Here is a 21873-nt window from a genome sequence, read left to right as displayed (position 1 = left end):
TATTTCCCAAATGAAAGAATGAGAACTAGGGTGCTTTATACTCATGTTTTGTCATTACATATGTACACATAATAATAATTGGCTATTTGTCCATATTAAATCTGATAATCACCACTAACTATTAACTAGATCAATGATAATATGGTATGGTAAAAGTTGAGCATGGAAATTTGCAAATTTACAATCCACTGAATGCTCAATATATATTTAATAAACTTATATGTTTTACATTTTGTGTTTCTTGGTAGGAATTCTAACAACATGGTCACATCTCACTGGACCTGGACTTTGCTCTTGCCTATAGGTACAGGTAGAGAGAGAGTGAGAGAAAGAAGGAAGGAAGGACACGTAGTGACGTTCTAGTTTGGGCTAGACTGAAGATTAGATAAAACTGCTTTGGATAAGAGCGTCTACAAAATAGATAAAAACGTAAATGAAAAGGTAACAGGGTTTGATCCCAGAGAAGAGGAGGGGGGTTGAGACTTGGATAGAGGAGGAGGGAGGGAGTTAGTGAAAGAGAGATGGATGGAGGTAAGAAGATGGGGGAGGGATAAACTGGTATTTTGAGTCCCTCTTAGAGCCCCTATTGGTGGCTGGGCTGTCCTTAGAGATGCCTTTATAAAGCCAAGCCCAGGTGTCTGGCCCCTACAGTCTGAGACGCAGGTCATTTATATTTGAGAGAGAGAGTTTGACAACTTGAGAGTGGACAATTAAAGATCGCCATATTAATTCATGACCTGTCCTTTTGAAACATTTTCTATTGTGGAGCTGCACTAGACTGAGAAGCATATTGCTTCAGACTGACTGGCAGTTGATAAGATACCTGGATTTAGATTACTTTACATATCCTAGAGAAAAGATTATCCAAGGACTCCCACACTGATTGTGGAAAACTCAACCACTTGATTAATCCAGGAGAAGCTCACTGGAAAGAGTTTTAAGTAGACCATTATCTTCAGATGCTGCTGAAAATATTCCTCAACTTCCTCTTCATCCACAGCCTGGTTCTGAGCTCATCCTCGGAGGACACAGGGAGCAGTGAGAATGAGAGTGAGGAACATCACCCCAAGGGTGAGTGTTAACATGGTTGATTAAACATCATTGTACAAGAATATAGGTAAAATAATATTGTGTGTATCAAGTGCAGCATGTTGTCTTTTCTTAAAGGGGTGATTGACTGCGTTTTTGGGGTTTTTCACACTGTTCTTTAAGGTCTCTGAATAGGGTATGTAACATTGGTTGGGCTGAAAATTGCCCGGGTGCTGTTCTATGCCCCCTGATACATCCTCTGAAATTTTCCCGGGAAAAAACGCTAGGTTTTCTCCTTTTATGGTATGCTCATGAATATATAGATGAGCTGCGCGCTGATTGGTTGGTTTACAACGAGTGAAGCTGTGGAGCAAAGACGCAACACGGCCAACAGCACTCTCTGAAACAAGAAGGTGGAGACTTGAAATAAAAACGTACAAATAAATCTATTGTGTCTACACAACACTGTTTTCAACAGATTGACTAGATATCATTTGAAATGATAACGTTAGTTGTTTCCACGTCTGTTGTCGAAGCAAACTGGATCGACTTAGGTGGGTAGAACGTTACAGCTTAGCAACCAAACTACTATATCGTGATTCAACTCAGCTTCAGTTAGCTTGATAAAAAATAACCTGACAAGATGTGGACAAACATGCATCGTGAATTGTAGATTTACATGTAGCCTACGGGTTATTTATTCGAATGAAACACAGTCAGTGTTGGAGCCAGAATGGGTTATGTTTATTGTTTATTATTTATAGTTATTGAATATTAGGATAAAATGAAATTAAGCGTTTTGCATTTATCATAAGTTAATTGAATAATATTTTGTTGGTATTTGGACTTACTTGTGTACTGTTAAGCAATGTGGAGGTGCGAAATTGGGTTGGCCACGGCCCACTTGGACAGGTGACTGCAGCACCTGACCTAGTAGAGCTAATTAAAGCAGTCTAGATGCGTCAATCATCAGACCAGTTGGCCAAGCATGCAGCCAAAAGGTTTTTTGACCGCAGCAAGCGCTACGTTTGGAACAATGGAAATCGTTTGATCCACTACTGTTTCGCACCTCCAGGTTGATCGAACCATCTCAATTCAAGGTACAAATTCTATGTTCATCTTTGCTGCAATAAATAAATCAGTTTTCCTCATGATTTATCTTTCTCAGCTGCCTAGCTGTCTTGGTTGCTCTCAGTTTTCCTTTCGATGCCATGTTCAAAAGCTCTCATAAAGAACAGATAGTCCAGAGGATCTCCCTTAAAGACAGGAATGCTGACTGATGGTAAAGTAAATTGGCCTTGTTGCTTAATGAAAGTTTATGTTATTTGGTTTTGATTCACCATTATGTTCATCAGACTGTCAAGTTCATGTTTTCTAATTTTATCATGGATAGTTGTAGATCTTTTTCTTTGTGGGTGTGTTGTTGAGCCCACACCTCCACGTGTTCCTGTACCACGAGACATGAAGTCATGGCTACCTGGGTAGGCAAAAAGATCAGATGACTTGATGGTCGAAGTTTGGGGTGGTCTACAATCTTTAGCGACATCTACTGGAACTTTAGGTTTATGGGTGACAAACGTTGGGACCAAAGGGGCATAATGAGTCTGATGAGGATGTATTGTCCTTCTCCTGACAGATGCGTCCACAGTTCGGCTTCCATGTGTAATTGTCTTTACAGGTTCCTCTTGAGTTCTCATTGCTGTTTCCTGATCCGCAGTGGTACTGTCCAAAGTAGCTGCAGGTTGTTCGTATGCCTGGGTCAGCTTAGTGTCCTCAAATTCATCCTGTTCATCATGTTGTGCCAATCCTTCTTACAAATACTCATTCATTCCATCCATTCTTTCTGTTCTTTCAGGCACATTCCGTGACATTTCAAATCCTTTTAAGATGCCTAACTTTGCTGTATTTGCAGCCATTTGAGTCTCCAATTCAAGCTTCTCCTTCTCAGCTCTGTGCTCAGTTTCTTTTTTCTCAAGATGCTCCTTCTTTTGAAGCCTCTCAGCCTTGGCTGCCAACTCAGCATGTTCACTTTCCAGATGCATTTTAATAGATATCATTGATGTTTTTGATGAATGTCGGGATGGTGCATTGGAAACACTGTCATTAGGCGTAATATCATCCATAGTAATTGAGATACCCAGTGTAGCATCATTACCAGTCAAGTTTTCAGTTTGATCAACCCATTTTGATACATTGTTTTGGAAAATCAACAAAGGTGCAATTTTAGGGGCAAACCACTCACTTTGATCCCTTTTAACATCATCTTCATGCAATAAAGATTTGACAGAGTTATTTACTTCATTGAGGTCTTGGTATGCTTTGAGAAACTCCTTTTGCATTTTTGATTTAACCTTTTCAAGATTGCATGCATCCTTCATTAACTCAGTGATTTCATTTTTATTTTTGGTTAAGACACCCGATTTGGCACTTCTAGATCCTTTGAGCTGTGTAAGTTGCTCTGTATGGGCGGTGTCAATATCCTCCTCCAAACTTCTGATCCTGAGCAAACTTTTGATTCTTTCATTTTCTCACGTTTTGCTTTGTTTGCAATTCCAACAGATAACAATGCACACGTTTTCACATGGCTTTCCTTGTTAAATCAAATAATCCTTAATATCAACTGAGACTTCGTAGTTGTTTTGCACCGTCAACATTGTAATTAAAGTAATCGTTTCGTTCATTTGTTTTCCGAAAACGAGGAACACAAAACGTTGTCAATGAGATGACGTCAACTCACTTCACGGACGCGCATCCTATGAGCGGTGCGGATTCACCTCTTTACGGAAGGCCAAGATAGTAGTTTCCACAGCTTGATAAACAGTTGTCAAAGCAAATAATCGTAGCGTTACTGCCAGCGATCAGCTTTTTAGCGTTCCTTAACACATACGCAAGCATTGCGAGCAAGATTTTTTGACATTTTGTAAAGCCAATTTCCTAGTCCAGCCTTGGGTTGACGCACAATACAGTGCGCTTCAAGCACTGTATCGAAGAAAAAGAGTTCTTAAGAAAAAAGGGAGTGTGTTTTGGATGCTTGGAAGTCGGTCACATGAGCAAAAGTTGTCAAAAGAGACTTACCTGTCAAGTGTGTTCTCTTAAGCATCCAACGGTCCTACATATCAACAAAAAAGAGACTAATAATCAGAAAGGTGACAGCTCAAAATATATGGCTGTGACAAACGTATACGCAAATCAAACTAATATGTGGATTGATACTGGGGCCGGTAACTCAGAAAGCAAACTTGCTATTGTCCCTGTGAAAGTCAAAATGAAAAAAGTTGATAAGATGAATAATACCTATGCTTTTATGGACCCAGGAAGCTCTGCGACATTCTGCACAGAGTCCTTACTCAAGCAGTTGCAGACCACAGGAAGCAGAACAAGTATTCTGCTTAGAACCATGAACAAGGAACAGGTCGTAAAGACATCCCTGGTGACAGGTATGGAAATCAGTGGTCTTGAAAGCAATGAGTATCTGGAACTCCCAGAGGTGTACTCCCACACTGTGATTCCTGTGAAACCTGAAAATATTCCCAATCAGGAGGATGTAAAGCAATGGCCGTATCTCCATGAAGTGAAAATTCCACACATTGAGGCGGAAGTCACTATGTTGATTGGGAACAATGTTCCTAAGGCTTTGGCTTTGGATGATAATTAACAGCCAGGGAAATGGTCCTTACGCAGTAAAAACCCCTCTTGGATGGACAGTCAATGGGCCGCTCACAAAGGGCACTGGCAAGGTCATCACAGCAAACAGGATCTCTCTGGTGAAGATTGAGGAGTTACTACAACAACAGTTGTAACATGATTTCCCAGAGCGTCAGCATGAGGAGCGGTTGGAGATGTCTCAAGAAGACCATGCATTCTTGAAAATGGTTTCTAACTCAGTAAAGCTGAATGAAGAGCACTACAGCATTGGTTTGCCTTTGAGAAATGACAACGCTGAGTTCCCAAACAACCACTGTCTGGCTGAGCAAAGAGCCATAAACTTGAAAAGATTGTCACTCAATTATCAGCTTCTACCAGATCTCACCAACAGTCTTACTGGTGTCCTCACAAGGTTTCGGCAAGGGACCGCCGCCTTTATAGCTGATGTGGAGGCCATGTTTCACCAAGTCCGAGTACCTGACGAGGACTCAGATCTTTTAAGATTCTTGTGGTGACCTGATGGAGAATTGTGCAAAGATCTTGATGATTACAAGATGGTGGTACACATCTTTGGAGCCACATCATCTCCCAGCTGCACAACTTTGCTTTACAGCAATGTGCGAGAGACAACATTGCCAACTTTGACCCAGGAGTCAAACAGTTTTCAGAAACTTTTACGTGGACTAAAGTCTATAAACTCTGAGAAAGAGGCCATTCTACTCGCCAAAAATCTCACCAGGCTGTGCGCTACTGGTGGTTTTAATCTGAATAAATGGATCAGTAACAGCAGGTTGTTGCTTCTCTCCATCCCAGAACCCCGTACTCCCGGAGCACCCCCCACATGAGCCCCCGAGGGACACGGTCGAACGCCTTTTCCAAATCCACAAAACATGTGTAGACTGGTTGGGCGAACTCCCATGCACCCTCCAGAACCCTGCCGAGGGTATAGAGCTGGTCCACAGTTCCACGGCCAGGACGAAAACCACATTGAGCCTCCTGAATTCGAGGTTCGACAATCCGACGGACCCTCATCTCCAGAACCCCTGAATAGACTTTCCCAGGGAGGTGTCATGGGCCGAATCACACAAACCCTGCCTGACAAAAGAGGATTTGTGAGACAAGTGAAAGTTCAGACCTAGACCAGCACCTTGACCAGGCCCATCACAAAGCTTGCTCTGCTCCTTGAAGCCTCTGACTGAAGATCTCTCCCTCATCTTTATCTTTATTTTATCTCTATCTCTCTCTCTCCCTCACCTACACTGATTTGCGTACATTACATACATCATGGACTGCGTGAAGAAGTTTTTTTTGGAAGAACATTTTTGATCATATTTTTGAAAGGACATGGAACTTGAACTATGAAATGAAATATCAACAACAACAAAAATAGTTGAATGTTGTAAGTATGTAATATATGAAGTATATGATGATCTCTATAAGGATATGGTTAGAATATTTGCTGACTCCTATAACTGTTTGTTTTGTAATTGCACTGTTTGTTTACAGAACAATTATGGGCCGGAATGTTGGAGCCAGAATGGGTTATGTTTATTGTTTATTATTTATAGTTATGGAATATTAGGATAAAATGAAATTAAGTGTTTTGCATTTGATCCACTGCTGTTTCGCACCTCCAGGTTGATCGAACCATCTCAATTCAAGGTACAAATTCTATGTTCATCTTTGCTGCAATAAATCCCCTGTTATCAACCACGAACCATCCGACTATCGATACAGTGCTTGAAGCGCGTCAACCCTAGCCTGGTCCTAACCGGACTCTCGTACATTGCATTTGTACAGAGAGTCTGGCCTCGCTCCATTGACAAGCGTTGACTTCCTTGTAGGCGGGTACTCTGTTGAAGTTTAAAACTATTGGATCTGCCCAGAGCCACTCTGATCTGCCATAACCAATCGCTAGCGTTCGCCTTAGCCAATTCCTTCACCACTACTGTAACAGAGCTAGCTGTCGTAGCTGGAAAATCAAACTGTTCCCGAACCCCGTGGGGAGGAGGGCCACAACATCATGGCCACCAACAAAACTCAGCAAAACTAGTTCTTGCTCCGGCTTTAGCTGTTGGATATTCGGCAGCGTTGCCACAACGGACCGAATGCTCGCATCTTTCTCCGCCTCCATTACGGAACTACAACACAAACTAGCGCGACATCAACGTCATCGTTCTCAGCCACTCCCTCTGTTTCGCTGATTCGCCGGTAGAAAATCAACCAGTAAAATCTGACTTACGTACCTCATGGCCAGACTTATGTACAGAAGCAAAAATTAAATTGACCGGAAGTACGTAGGAGGGCAGAGCCAGGCTACGTCAACCCAAGGCTGAACTAGGAAATTGGCTTTACAGTCAGGAACATGAAATAACGCGTTAGCCCCATTGCCAATAATCTAAATCATCACACATTCTACCTATGCTCTTGCGTTAGCAAGCTAAACTAGTTTACATGCCTAGGTGTTTTCGCTATCTATCTGATCTTGCATTCCTTGCAAATCAGCGTTAATAAAAATCAGTTGAGCTAGCTAACATTGACTCGACGGGCATGGCTGATGTTTGTTGTTACGTGCTTGCACGTTGTTTGCCCTGCCTGTCTTGTGTTCTGTTTTGTGTTGTTGTTTTGTGTTCTGTCTCCTCCTACTGCCTCATTCTCCAACGTCATCGGTCATCAGATGTGCACACCTGGGTCCAATTGGTCATCAGTTCGTCGCCACACCTGTTCCAGATCTTCCATCAACCGGTTCCCTTTAAAAGCTTTTTGTTTCTGTGTGTTTAGGGGGAAGAGAGGACTGGTTTTGTGTTGAGCTGTGGCAGAGCTCTGGTATGTTTGGTATTGGTTTTCCTGGCTTCCTGGGGGGTGTTCCATCAACGTCGCTAACGCAAGTCGCGCTAACACGAATAAGTCTCACTTGGGTAAACGTCAACTTAGACTTAAGCCTCAAGCCGTTCCATTAACGTTCAGTTCCACTAACAGGCAACGCTAATTCAAGCTAGACCTCAATAAGCTTAGACTGTGCAGCCCAGATCAGGCGATCGTCGAAAAGAGGAGTTATGTCGCAAAAAGTATAGCGTAAAGCAGCAGAGGTGTGTTGTTTCAGCAGCGTAAATTGATTTTTTGAGTTTTTTTGTTCCCTAAAAGGGCAATTTTGCCGCAATTAACATGGCAAGGGAGACAACTTGTCAAACCATTACGACCGTTAAAATGCGTAAATTGTAGACCTACCAAATCTACTTAACATATATATATATATATATATATATATATATATATGCATTTAGGCCTACTGATAATTAGCGTAATTTGATGAGCTGTCTGAAACCGTTCTGGCAGGCTAGCCTATGGTCGATATTCTCAACAGGAGATTGAGAATAATTGCCCAAAAAAGAATGTGGCAGCAATTGAGAATTGTAGGATAAAATTCAAAACACTGAAGAAGGCCATGGTTAATTGCACTTGATGTGGGCTAATAATGTTTTTGTCTTCACATCTTGAACAAAATCAAAAATTACTTCAAAATAACTTTGCCACACACATTTATTAACTGATAGGCTAAATGCTGAGCTTTAAGATAAAAGGGAAAGATAACCATGACTTAAATGGGGATTCACTGAAATGACTAGTATTGCACAGATCCAGCACTGACTTTTTAGATCAGAAGGTGACCCAAACTGCACACTTTGTTTGGCAGAACAGTCATTTAAAATTGCTCAGCATGACTATCATTATTATATTACGAGTATTTCCAATTAACATAGTCTGCCTCCACAGATCCAGAGGGGGCTTGGACAGTGACAGACTGTGGCTGTGCCAAGTGTTGTCACAGCCTCACTTTGGGAAAGCATGCCCTACTGGGAACATTAGGGGAGACTGTTGGGCACAGCATCTAATTTTCTTCTTTGGAAAGGGCAACATTTGGGACACTGTCATGTAGGGGCAGCATAAAGGGCACTTCATAACAGCACCTTTTTCCATTGGAAGTAAGGGCATGGGAACAGTCCAATTTAGGCCATTGTAAGGGCACCTTATAGGGTACTGCATCACATTTTCTATACTATAAAGGAACTCTTTTTACATTTATAGAGGGCACACTGTCATTTATTGCATGGGGCATCCTGTGCACTCAAGCATATTTCACAATGTGAATGGCAGACAGTAGGGCACTTGGTCTAATTTTTGCCACTCTGGGCATTTTAGAAACGCTTTCAACCATGGGGGCACCAGGCAGTCACCCCCTGAGTCTTCCAATGGGCCTGGATACACCCATGGGGACAGTATATTGCACCTATAATATTGGGGAAGCCAGAGGAGAGGTAATATACAGGCTTGTCAACATATAGGCTACTTTAAACAATGAAAATACTTTATACAATTGAATAAAAAGTCCTCCTTGATTCTTTGTGTTTCAAGATTACCTGAAAAACTGATGATAATATTCAGGTACTGCTTTGGAGCAAGGTATACCCTTCATATTTCCTGGCATAGTTGCCCGTTCAAGAATGTCCCACATACAAATACATAGACAGATGCAGACAGACTGAACAGTGTCAAGGCTTGGCTACAGTGGGTTTGCTTCCTTGTGTGTGATTCCAGCAGACTACATAGTCTAGGCCTACCTACATAGACTGCAGTCTACTACCCTCCTTTCTACTATTATAGTCTACTCTCCTTTCTATTACTTTTTACAAAGGATGGTAGGCTGTTCTTATGTGTTGATTGCCATCCTTAAGAGTTGCTAAAGTGTTATTTCATATATATATATTTATGTTTTATTTTTAAGAATGACAATTACATTTATCTAGATAAACTATTCTGGGCCTGCTGAACCTATACTTCTTCCACAGATACTGGTCAGGGAACCATTACTTCTGTCTCTGAAGACCCTTGGGGCTGGTGGGATAAACGCTCTTTGTATAATCTGAGCACCTTCATCCACCACAGGGTTGTCAAAGAACGGATACGCCATAATTGATTGTAACTTGTCTAGACGCTCTGCTTAGTTTCTAAGTCCTTATTTTATGTAAATTAACCAATGGCTTTTGAAAACAAAAGTGACATTATTTCTTAACTTGTTTATTTAAATTAATATATTTTTTGGAGATTAAGTAAACATGTAGCTAAATCATTAATGTCTGCACTTCAAAAAGTCTGAATTTACGTTTCCGAACACGGACTAAAGTGGTTTGCGCGCAGGAATTTACTCGACGGAACTGTCTTTTGAGATTCTGTTTCCGCCTGTTTGAAATTATTTGCAACACATTTTAGTTTAGCTTGACTTTTAGCCTGACACGGATCAGGCTAGTTCCGAAGTATAAGTTACCTTGGTTACGTAGCTAGAACTAAAATAAGCCACCTTAATGGAACGGAACTCTCGCTAAAGTAAGTGAGACTTGGCGAGATAAGTCTAGCTTTTCCTTAATCGACGTTCATGGAACACCCCCCTGGTTTACTGGTTTATCTCTGTTTATGCGTTTGTCTTTACCGTTTACTTTGGTTTAGAGGCCTGCTTGTTTCTTGTCTTCAGTTTTCTTTTGTTTCTGTTTGTTTTGTTGCGCGCACCGGGACAAACGGGGATAAGTAAGATACCCCGGGGTCTACATTTCACACCCACGTAGTAGTACCTTTTGTTACTTCCCCAGGTTAGCAGTGAGCACCACCCACTGTCTTTTTTAGGTGCTTAGCACCGGTCTAAGGGGCGGGCTGGTTTGTTTATGTTTTTTTCTTTGGTGCCACTGATTGTCCTCTTTGATCCCGGTGTTGCTGTGTATAACGAATAAACGTTACATTATTCATATCGAGTATCTGGTTTGTGTGACTGCACCCTCACTGGCTTTGCCTGTAGCCCTATGTTGCGTACTTCCACTCCGAGCCATCGGGAGGCGTAACATTTGTCTATACCGTAGCTCTAGCGTAGAAGATCCCTGTACAAGCAAACAGGATCGACTTATAGGTGGGTAACGTTAGCACTACAGCTTAGCAAACAAACTATCGTGATTCAACTCAGCTTCAGTTAGCTCTAGCTATCTTGCTGAAAAATACATCTGGACAAACATCTTGAATTGTAGATTTACATGACAACACAGATTATTTATTTGAATGAAACAGTCAGGAACATGAAATAACGTTAGCCCCATTGCCAACAAACTAAATCATCACACATTCTACCGACGCTAGATACAGGCAGGATACGTTATACTGTCTACTATACTAACATCATACTACAGCTTGCGGTTGTGATGAACATAAGGTCGGAACAGCACCTCTTTTCAGCAACAGCTTCATAGCAAATCCTGCTTAACATCGTCCCAGTTATTCAAAACTGTCCTCGGTGAAATGGTTCGAGCAAATTGAGGGTCGAACTTGAAGGACTGAAATTCTTTGTGTCTATTCCAATATGTAATGATGGTATTCAATGACACAAATCTGTGTTCTAGAAAGAGTGGTCTGGAGTCGCAGAGGTCCGATAATATCAGCTTTAATGCAGCAGTTAGAAAATAACACGTCCAGAGCTCTGGGGTTGTCTACGTTTCCCTACCCGCAACAGAGTTTGGGCTGGTTCACGAAGTCCAACTCGCTATCTGTTCCTCCCCAGCATATATTTATACAGTGCAATTAAAACAGAATGATGAAAAGAGGGTTGAGCTTGTTCTCTCGTGCATCAGGGAGTTATTCTTGCCTACGCGTCCCACCTGCTCGGGTGCCGTCTCCACCCGGTTTCAAGTTGGTGGGGAAAATAAAGAGATAGAGAAACACAGAACAGCCTGCTTCCCACACCCAGTGTGAGACCCAATGTTTAAGCCTGAGCACACTTCTAAGTTCATAACTTTAATAAGAACAATGCCTAACTTTAATAAGCACAATATATTATTTAAACTGCACAGGGATCTTCTCATAGACAAACATCACAGCCCGTCGAGTGTTTGGTTCCTTGGGAAGACTCAGAAAAGTGTCAGCATTCCCTGTACAGCCTGGAACACTGCATTTACCACCGTAGTCCATTTTCAATATGCTAGAAAAACGTTCTTTGTAATTCTGTGGAAGTACACAGAGCAGTGTGTTGGGGCCTGACAAAGGTACAGACTAGAGCCCAAAAAGGTGGAGCCACCGAACTTTTCAAAACCTACCGTTTTACAGCTAAAAATTTTTATTGTGAGATCTGCATAGGAAAGAGGTGTCAATGGACTTTGGGGTTCACTGTATGTCCATTTTACCCACTGAACTGTCGTTATTCAACTGTGATAAGGTAAATTCGGTTCTGCAATCAATGACCCCTTTAATAATATCGGGAATCAGGGTTAAAGCGATGCAAAACTAAAAACTAAAGAAAATACTTAATTCAAATCAGGCTTTTGAAAATTCCTGAGTACTTAAATTATGTTTGAAAGCCGGTAAGAGTTATTAGGAAAAGCTGCTGTTGAGCACACGTGTGGGATGTTTGAACAGTAAGAAAACAGAGGTTGTGTTTATCTAGCCTGGCTCTGCCCTCCTACGTACTTCCGCTCAATTTTATTTTTGCTTCTGTACATAGGTCTGGCCATGAGGTACGTAAGTCAGATTTTTCAGGTTGATTTTCAACCGGCGAATCAGCGAACAGTGACAGCCACTGTTCGCTGATTCAGATCAGATAATTGCCAGTGAACAAAGAACACTCAACAGACATGGACTGAAATTAACATTTTAAATTGCATTGTTATTCTTACACATGTAGATGGATAATATATAATGGTAGATGGATGAACATCATATTGTTCTTTTATTATTACATTGTTAAATAGTACCTAGTTCAATCCTGTCAAGAAAATACTTTTTTCTTGGCTTAGGTTGAGAACACTTGTCCTTATTGGACATGCTGTTGATTGATTCATCACAATATGTGGGACTACTGATAACAATGGTCCCTGGTTATGGTCCAGGAGGGAATCCAACATTTCTTAACATGACTCAACTGGAATGTACTGTATTTTGTGGCGCGAATACCTTGTCAAAATATATTTTCTGAATCAGCAAGCACATTTTTGCACAGAGTTTTGAAATCCTGGCAGACAGATTAATGAGTCCTGTTGCTTTCGTCAACAATGATGACTAAATATCGTTGTCAACGAACTTTTATCATCTGACGAAAACTAGACGAGACGCAACGTAAATGCTCATCTCGTATTGTTTTCAATATTGCATTATACATTTAATTCTAGTCATCATCACATGACCATGTGATGATGACTAGAATTAAATGTATAATGACCATGTGATGATGACTAGAATTAAATGTATAATGCAATATTGTTGACAAATAAAAACGAGACGAAATGTTAGAACGTTATTTCGTCGTGTTTAGTCGCATAATTATTATTAGCCAACTCATGAGGCTGTGGTTAATGTGTCTCATTTTAATGTTAGCTTTAGGCGTTAGCTTTAAACGTTAGCCACTGGAGCTGAAAACGACTGAGACAAACGTGTGTGACTAGCGTGTGTGTGTTTGTTTGTAAGAGAGTGTAAAGTGTGTTAACATGTGTGACTAGTGTGTGTGTGTGTGTTTGTTTGTAAGAGAGTGTAAAGTGTGTTAACATGTGTGACTAGTGTGTGTACTCTGTGTGTGTGTATATTTGTTTGTATGACAGAGTATAAAGTGGGTTCTTAGTTCCTACCTGACTGACTGCATGTGTTAAGCATCCCTTGTTGGCCAAATACTGTAGCTAGTTTTGTCATTCACATAGCAATATGTGATATCACACTGAACTGAATTTGTCATCAACAACATGACTTTGAATACATTCTAGACCAATACATATATTTAAACAAATGGTTTTGCCATTAACATGCCTCCCGAGACTACTGCTTAGACTACTTCTGGTTTGATTAAAACAGACTAAAATAGTTTATCTTCCGTTCTACAGACTAAAACAGTTTCTCTTCCGTTTTCAGCTCAGGATGTATAGGCGGAGTCAAAAATGACCGATCTACGTCACTTTGACTGATCTACGTCAGATCACTGCATGGCTCCTCCTTTCACCTGGTGAAACGGAATAATCTCCTGTAGCTCAGTGTGCAAATTATACAATGACAATCGGGGGGGTCTACTCAGTTCCCTCCCCCCCCCCACCCCGGGACGAAGTTCACCCCTGCCGCCGCCCCAACCAAGTAAACGGCACGACAATGGCACACACGGACGACCACTACTAAAACTACAAACACTATTGTTTGTAGTTATTTCTTTCTGAAATAAAAAAGTTGATATTTACAAAATTACCAGAGGAACATATCTGACTGTTCATCACAAAATACGGTTGCTAGCTAGCTTCAGGATGTCTCCCTCCACCCGCAACTGCATCTTACCTGGATGCAAGAACTTCAGCTGCGCTGCAACGCTATTTAATTTCCATAGTGATGAGGAAAGGAAAAATAGGTGGATTGATTTTATGAAGAGCCACGCTGATGGAAAGCCTCGCATCAACTCCAACAGCCGCCTCTGCAGTGACCATTTCACGGCGGATAGTTTTAACATGGACCAGAGACGGACGGGGTTCACGAACAGTCGGACACACGGCTGTGTCCGACTGTTCTTGCAGCGCGGAGCAGTACCGAGCATCGCCCTCCCAGCCGTTCCTCCTCAGGTCGCACCTGTACCGCCGCCAGCAGTTCATCACTCAGTTCTGTGTGCTTGTTATACTAGATAGATTTTCCAGGGGTATCTCTGCTATGAGTTAGTGCAAACCGCTAACTTGATATTACTCGGTGTAGAATGATGGTATTTTGGTGAAATGGTAGCCTAGCTAATGTGCTATAAGTAGTTTTTACCATTTTTACTCCTGTGTTACAGCTCAGGGGAACAAGCTTTATTCATATGCATCTGTATGTTTCACTCATTGAACAAATAAATGATCTGGGTCGTAGGTACTTGAGACAGGTGGCGTTTCCAGCGAGGGGGCGGAGCTTCAGCTCCTTCCGGCGACACGCCCCCCCAGTCTCAAGCAGAGAAGATTGCTGATTTTCTCACGATTTTAAAGCCTAATTTAACATACTTATCTGTGTTTTTTTGTCATTCGAATTTGGATGGGTAGTTAACAACACATTCTTCTGTGGTGTGATGAACTTAAAACTCGTTTTCAATTCCACTTTACAGGATCTTTAAACTAGACTAAATGTTAAACTGTGTTAAAGTTTCCGTTGACTAAAACTAGACGAAAATAGTCATGGATAAGTCTGACTAAAATAAGACTAAAATGCTCAGACTTTTAGTCAACTGAAACTTGACTAGACTAAAAAGAGTATGAACGTGACTAAAACGAATAAAAAAATATAGCTGCAAGCAGCGATGCGGGTTCCTCCGCAAAATGGCTAAATATTATAAACATGTACACTGTAGAAGATCGAGACTTGGACAACAAGAGAGCAAAACTACTTCATGTTTGGCCAACAACAATAGGCTGAACGGGATATGAACTCATGAGCCTAAGGGTACTAGTCAGTCTCTCTAGCCTCTCTGCCACACACCAACTGCTGAGATTTTATGATTAGTAAGGGCTGAGTATTAACTTTTTATAGGATACTGTAACTCTTCTTGAGTTGATCTCTTTCCAGACTCTGAGTCAATGCACAACTAACAATATTCATGTGGGCAACTGGGCTAGGGCAGCGCTCATATTCAGCTCCTTGCGAGAATAGCCTGTGACAGTACAGCAGCCGACTCTCTGGTCCCATTAAACTACACAACATGCACAATCAGGGTGAACAACAAGATTATATTAACGCACAAACAATAACATTACAAACATCTAACTGAACGAACACAACAACTGAAATCCCTCGCACGGCTGTTGTAACCAAACTATTTTCCACAAGTCTTTGCGTTTTTTGACATGCTGCACTGCATGCTGGGTACCCAAGGGTGCTGACGCTGATTATCTAGCTGTGCTCCAACTGCGTGATATGAGTATTAGTTTTTGGTCAGTTTTGGGACAAAGGTTAAGAAACGGTTGACATTTCAAGGTGAAATTGCGCATGGTATTTCAGAATGATGTCTGCCTGTTTAACTAAACAAGTAATCAAAATTATGACAGGCCAAAAGATTGTGCCTGGATTCAAACCTGTGACTTGCACTTTGTAGGTTACCGTTTCAACCCATTGAGCTAACCTCAAGCATGAGAATATGTGGTCAGTTGCTGTACAAAAAGCTCCTGTAGCACGGATTGTTCGATTCGGCCAAAGTTTAAACAGCTGTAATTCAATGATCTTTTGACATATCAAGGTGAAATTGCGCATGGTACTTCAGAACAATGTCATCCTGTTTAACTAAACAGATATTCAAATTTAAGACAGGCTCAACCACTGTGGCCGGACTCGAACCTACAACCTTATACTTAGCAGGTCACCGTCCCAGCCCATTGAACTATTCTCAGTGTTGAAAATTGTCATGTTCAGTTACTGTATGAAAAAGTAAGATGTTTCTCCTGTGGTAAGCGTTGTTAGATTCAGCCAAGGTTGAAACAGCTCTAATTCAATGATCTTTTGACATATCAAGGTGAAATTCCGCATGGTACTTCAGAACGATGTCATCCTGTTTAACTAAACAGATATTCAAATGTAAGACAGGCTCAACCACTGTGGCTGGATTCAAACCTGCAACCTTATACTTAGCGGGTCACCGTCCCAGCCCATTGAGCTATTCTCAGCGTTGAATATTGACATGTTCAGTTACTGTATGAAAAAGTAAGCTGTTTCTCCTGTGGTAAGCGTTGTTAGATTCAGCCAAGGTTAAAACTGCTCTAATTCAATCATATTTTGACATACCAAGGTGAAATTGCGCATGGTACTTCAGAGTGATGTCATCTTGAACCCTATTAGGTTTGAAAAACCATCATTCAAAATGACATTTGATTTAGTGACACAAACGTATTGAGGCAATGTGGACATTTACATAAGTACACCCCTTTCAGAAGAAGATTAATAATAATAATAAAACTAACTAATACAATAGGTTCCCTCCTACCGGAGGAACCCTAACGAAAATGACAGATTGACACAAAGACTAAAACTAAAATTAAAACAGGACGCCAAAAACAACACTATTTACCAGTGAGTCTCCACTCCCTGGTAACATGCTAACACTCACTCACATGTAGGGAAACTATTCATGTCACTGTCAAGTTTGGAAAATGTCGGGTACCCCGGCTCACCATCTAGAGTGTACCACTAAGGCTAAAACCATAACACAAGGGCCCAGATTAGATTCCGACCCAGGGACACTGTATGCCCCCCTCTCTATCTCTCTCTCCCTGTTTTCCGTGTCTCTATATAAATCCCCAAAAATAATAAACTCCCAATAGTTCAGTAAAATATTCATTGCCCCAGCAAACAATTAGTGATAACTTTTCTCATTTGCCTTTTGGTTTACATCAGTGACACGAAGCTCATAATTTATTAAGACATTTTTTTGAATATCTGGGACACAAACTAGAAATATGCTTGCTGCAGCAACTGATTTGGATATGCCTCTCTCTCATTGTGTTCCTTTTGCTGTTTTTTCCTTTGACCACAATCTAAGCATGACCTAAACTAACTACTGTGAAGTCCCTTTTCTTTGCTGCAGACAGTGAAAGGTGCAGACACCCCCCACCTCCTGCTGCACAAAGGGAACCGGACCCAGCACCATTTCTCCAAGACAGGCTTTTGAGTCCAGCTTAATAATGGACACATTCACAGAAGGGCAAACAGTGAGGATTGTGTGTGGGCTTAGTAAACCCATGGAACTCAGGAAAGTTGGCAGATATCTTGAGTCATCTGGACAGCTAGAATGTCTTGATACCTTGTACTGTCAACTATGGTCACAGAACAATTCAACCTTTAGATATCTAGTTTAGTTGGTAGCTAGTTGTTACCCATGGTGTGAAATATTATTTGGAAAGTCTTGGAAAATCAGCTGACAGTACATTTTTAGGTGGCCTGTTACTCCCCCCCCACCCATGTCAGCCTTTGAACCAACTCAATAGTCCAACATGTTTGAAGAGCATATTGGTTTGCTTGTTTCAAGGTTATATCTGAGCCTTTGTAGTAAGTAATTTTTTCATGACTGTGCCAGTGTTGCATTAGTTCCTTCCTTCGTCTGCAAAATGTCTTCTAAATGCGCTCATTAATAATGACATTATTAATGATAACTGATTTTTGTTTTCCTTGTCCATTCTCAGGTGCAGCTCATGGACACTGGGGATATGAAGGTAAATATAGATTGGTACAGGTCTTTTAACTGCTTTGTTTCTAATGGATAGGTTAGTAATATTATTTTTTTAAACGATTCAAATAGGAAAGGCACCAGCACACTATCTTGGCTTTCATAGTAAAACTTTTAAAATTTCTGCAACATTTTGGTACTCAGACTTTTGTCAGGCATACAGACTTTTTGTCTTGAAGGCAATTTAGACTTTCCTTCCTTATTAACATTGAGGCTCTTACATGGACAGTCTTATCATCACAAAAGGTTGAGTTAAACGCTTGCAATTAGAGATAAGATAGTAATATTAAAAACGTTGGTCAAATAATATAATATCGGCCATATGTTCAAACTACAGACACCAGGGTTCTAGTGGGGGCCACCTTATCCACCTCTAAATTGCAGAAATTGCGTTTATCCACCTCTAAATAGCGTTTATGCGCGTTTACGCACATATAAATTCCCTGCACCTCGTATTCTGCCGTTGGAATAATCCGAAATAAATTTGGTGTAATTTTAAAACACCAAAGACTAAATTTCATATTGTTTAATATATAAACGCTGTAGTCTGAATCATTTCATCTGCGCTGTATGGTCTGTGACCCTCCAATCAATGCGTTGCAGCTGAGGCGGCGACACCAATCAGGATCCACAAAGTACACACATACACGTTGTGGATTAGTCTACCTGTTCGGAATGGATTAATTAGCCTTCAGGTGATTTTTTAAGAGACCATCGAGTGCTCCCACTCCCACAGATGCCCGCAAAAGGCCTCAAGTACAAAGTAAGATCAATTCTCGTTTGTAAACGTTGTTTTGGTCTGCACAACATCGCATTAAGACAGGGACAAACGGCTAGCTTACTATTATTAACCTTCTTTTAAACACGATGATGCAGGTACAAGCCAACCTTACCGGTCCCATCCAAATAGGTCTAATGGAACGTAAAAATTAATAAATAAACAGGGTTCTCAAGCCTATGTGAAGGGGCTGAAATGCGTGTGTCTCACGGTCAATGCGTGAGGGGGGGGGGGGGGGGTGAAACAGACGTGAAAGCTCGTCTGGGGGGGGGGGTGCTTGACGACCCTGTAAATAAATAAATAATAAAATTCATAGTTTACCCACCTCGATTTTTACCACTACACCACTGACAGACACCTTATCAGCATATAGTCTACACTGATATCAGGGCAACATCCACAAAACTAAGACTTTGGTCACATCCTGCCAATATTAAAGTTAAACGTTTTGTTCAGCTTTATAGAACAAGGCATCAGACAATTCATTATCGAATTAACCTTTGCTGACACACACAGACATATAGACAGACACGCACACACACCACACATATCTTATCATTACCCCAATGTCTGAAGTGCTTCAAATGGTATGTACAGTAATACGTCACTTTTTCCAAGTATTAACCCCTTACTTGATTGTTGACTATTTGACTAATTTAGAATAAGTTTTATCATTATCAAAGATAAACGTCTGAAAGTCATGTCACATTAATAATTCCCGTTCACATTCATACTTGTCCTTGTCAACCTCCTCATTTGGTTCCTTATCCTCCTCCTTTTCCTCCTGCTCCTTTTTCTTTCTCTTGTGCAGATCAGGACGAATGGCCGGCTGCCTTTCTGTATTGCAGTGGAAAGTCCCAGTCCCCCATTAACATTGACACAAAGGCAGCCATCTATGACCCGAGACTGCCATCTATAGCTTTGGAGGGCTATGATCTGACAGATGGGTCCTCACTGATGCTGCTAAATAATGGACATACCTGTAAGTGGAATAAGGTGTCATGATTTTATCAGTGGGGTAGCTGGTGTGTCTTCAATAGGCCATGATATAAAGAACATATGGTCTAAATATGTATTTTTATGTGATTGCACATTATACACTATATTATGTAGTACATTTCTGTTCATGACCATTGTTTACATCTAGCATTCACAAAACATAGAAGTGTCTGGTGTACTCTGGTAAATTGTTTAGTTGAATATGACAATGATTAAATAAAATGACTATATATAATCTAACCAAATAATGAACAACGTATTGTAATGTTGGACTTGAAGTTCCATGTCATCTTGCATGTGTCTCCAGTGCAACTGAGTCTACCAAGTACCATGCACATTGTCAGCGGCTTCGACCATGTTTACCTAGCAGCCCAGTTGCACTTCCACTGGGGGACTGTTGAGGTGCCCGGGTCCGAACACACTGTTGATAACATCCACTTCCCCGCTGAGGTGAGGGGGACAGTTAGGGTGAGGGGGTGGATATATGGATATATGTCCCATATACAGTACCATTCAATTGAATTGGAAAATGTGTCCAAACTTTTGACTGATACTATATATTACACACAATGTCTGGAGATATATCAATGAATTATATGTAATAGAGAATAAACTGCAATCTTTGTTTGTTTTTCTTTGATTACTTAGTATTTATTCATCCATTAATTTGACCATATACTTCTTTTGTTTTTCTTTTTTTTTTTCTTCTTTTTTTAAAAACTATTTTAACCTTTTTTTCTTCTTTTTTTAAAAACTATTTTAACCTTTTTTTTCTTTTCAGATCCACATAGTTCATTACAACTCTAAATATGCCAATCTGTCGGAGGCAGCCAACAAACCTGATGGCTTGGCAGTACTAGGGGGCTACATTGGTGTCAGTAAAGATTGTTTAATATTAGCAAAATAATTTTTGAATTGCTGACATTTTGACCAAACTGAGCAGAATATTGATGGTTGTAGTGTTATTGAAAATCAATTGTCATTATTCATAGCTTCAGATGTTCTTTCTTTATAGGTCGGTCTCCATGAAAATGCAAACTATGAGAAAATCCTATCAGCGCTCACTGATATCAGCATTGAAGGTAGACTCCTGAATAAAACTCTGTGCAGTACAGTACATGTTTAACCATTTAACTTGGAATATGCTCCCTCTGTAGACTCCCTGTACCATTCTTATCTAAGTCACATGCTTGGGATTCTGAAAGCTCAGTGGAACATTACAGTGCTTCTGGGTTTGTAGTATTTTTACTTTCACAACTCTATTTCAGAGTCAAACACTCAGATCCCAGGCTTCAACATGCGTCACCTGCTGCCCAAAAACCTCAAACGTTTCTATAGGTACAATGGCTCCCTGACAACTCCACCTTGTTTCCAGACGGTCAACTGGACCATTTTCAACGACACCATCACTGTGTCCAGGAAACAGGTCTGGTTCAAAAACAATCCAGAAAAAACACGAACAAACCTAAACCTAATTAGTCGCATGGTCAAGCACACTAAGCGATGCGCTGATGTCAGCTTTTGAAAGTTGAATTAAAGCTCAAATATGACAAGGCAACAAGGAGTTCACAGATTTTACATTCCTTCGTTTATGTTGAAATTGTTGTGTTTTATCCAGCTGGCAGCTTTAGAGGACACTCTGAAGGTGGGATTTAGTCAGCACCTAAACAAGAACTTCCGAGCTCCACAGTCTCTTCATGGGAGACAAGTTCTGGCTTCTTTCACAGATGCCTCGGTTCCCGAAGGTAAATTACTTGTTTCTTTATGTTCACCTGAGACAAATCTAATCGTCTATTGATTTTCTCAAAGATATTTAATCATGAGTCTAGGTTAAAGGTTTGCCCCTTGGTTACGAAATAACCAAAATGAGACGTTTATGGGCCCTGTACCCAAACACACAGACACACACACAATGTGATCTATGCAAGTGTTTATGGGCAATGGTCCTACAGCGCACACAGGTAATGTACAGTTAGGTCCATAAGTATTTGGACATTGACACAATTTTCAGCATTTTGGCACTGTATACCACCACAATGGATTTGAAATGAAACAATCAAGATGTGCTTTAAGTGCAGACTTTCAGCTTTAATTTCAGGGTATTTACATCCAAATCAGATGAACGGTGTAGGAATTACAATACATTTTATATGTGGCCCCCCCCTTTTTAAGGGACCAAAAGTAATTGGACAAT

At 40.8% G+C, this 21873-nt stretch overlaps 1 protein-coding gene across 1 annotated transcript; it reads left to right on the top strand.

Annotated features, from left to right (window-relative positions):
- Positions 1 to 959: 959 nt before the first annotated feature.
- ca9 (carbonic anhydrase IX) lies at positions 960 to 21477 on the top strand. The gene is made up of 8 exons (XM_067258717.1): positions 960 to 1071; positions 17859 to 17888; positions 19492 to 19662; positions 19987 to 20129; positions 20461 to 20553; positions 20695 to 20761; positions 20948 to 21105; positions 21298 to 21477. The coding sequence occupies exons 1-8, from the start codon at positions 960 to 962 to the stop codon at positions 21475 to 21477; spliced, it is 954 nt and encodes a 317-aa protein (XP_067114818.1).
- Positions 21478 to 21873: the final 396 nt, after the last annotated feature.

The sequence above is a fragment of the Osmerus mordax genome, chromosome 20 (assembly GCF_038355195.1).
Source record: "Osmerus mordax isolate fOsmMor3 chromosome 20, fOsmMor3.pri, whole genome shotgun sequence".
Lineage (NCBI taxonomy): Eukaryota > Metazoa > Chordata > Actinopteri > Osmeriformes > Osmeridae > Osmerus > Osmerus mordax.
The sequence above is the reverse complement of the archived record's forward strand: the minus strand, read 5'-3'. Positions and strand labels throughout refer to the sequence as shown.

Excerpts from the sequence above, each read along its gene's own strand:
- ca9 (XM_067258717.1), top strand. The coding sequence starts at position 960 with ATGCTGCTGAAAATATTCCTCAACTTCCTCTTCATCCACAGCCTGGTT. Across the intron at positions 20,762-20,947 it reads CACTGATATCAGCATTGAAG|AGTCAAACACTCAGATCCCA; the intron begins GTAGACTCCTGA and ends ACTCTATTTCAG. Across the intron at positions 21,106-21,297 it reads TCACTGTGTCCAGGAAACAG|CTGGCAGCTTTAGAGGACAC; the intron begins GTCTGGTTCAAA and ends TGTTTTATCCAG.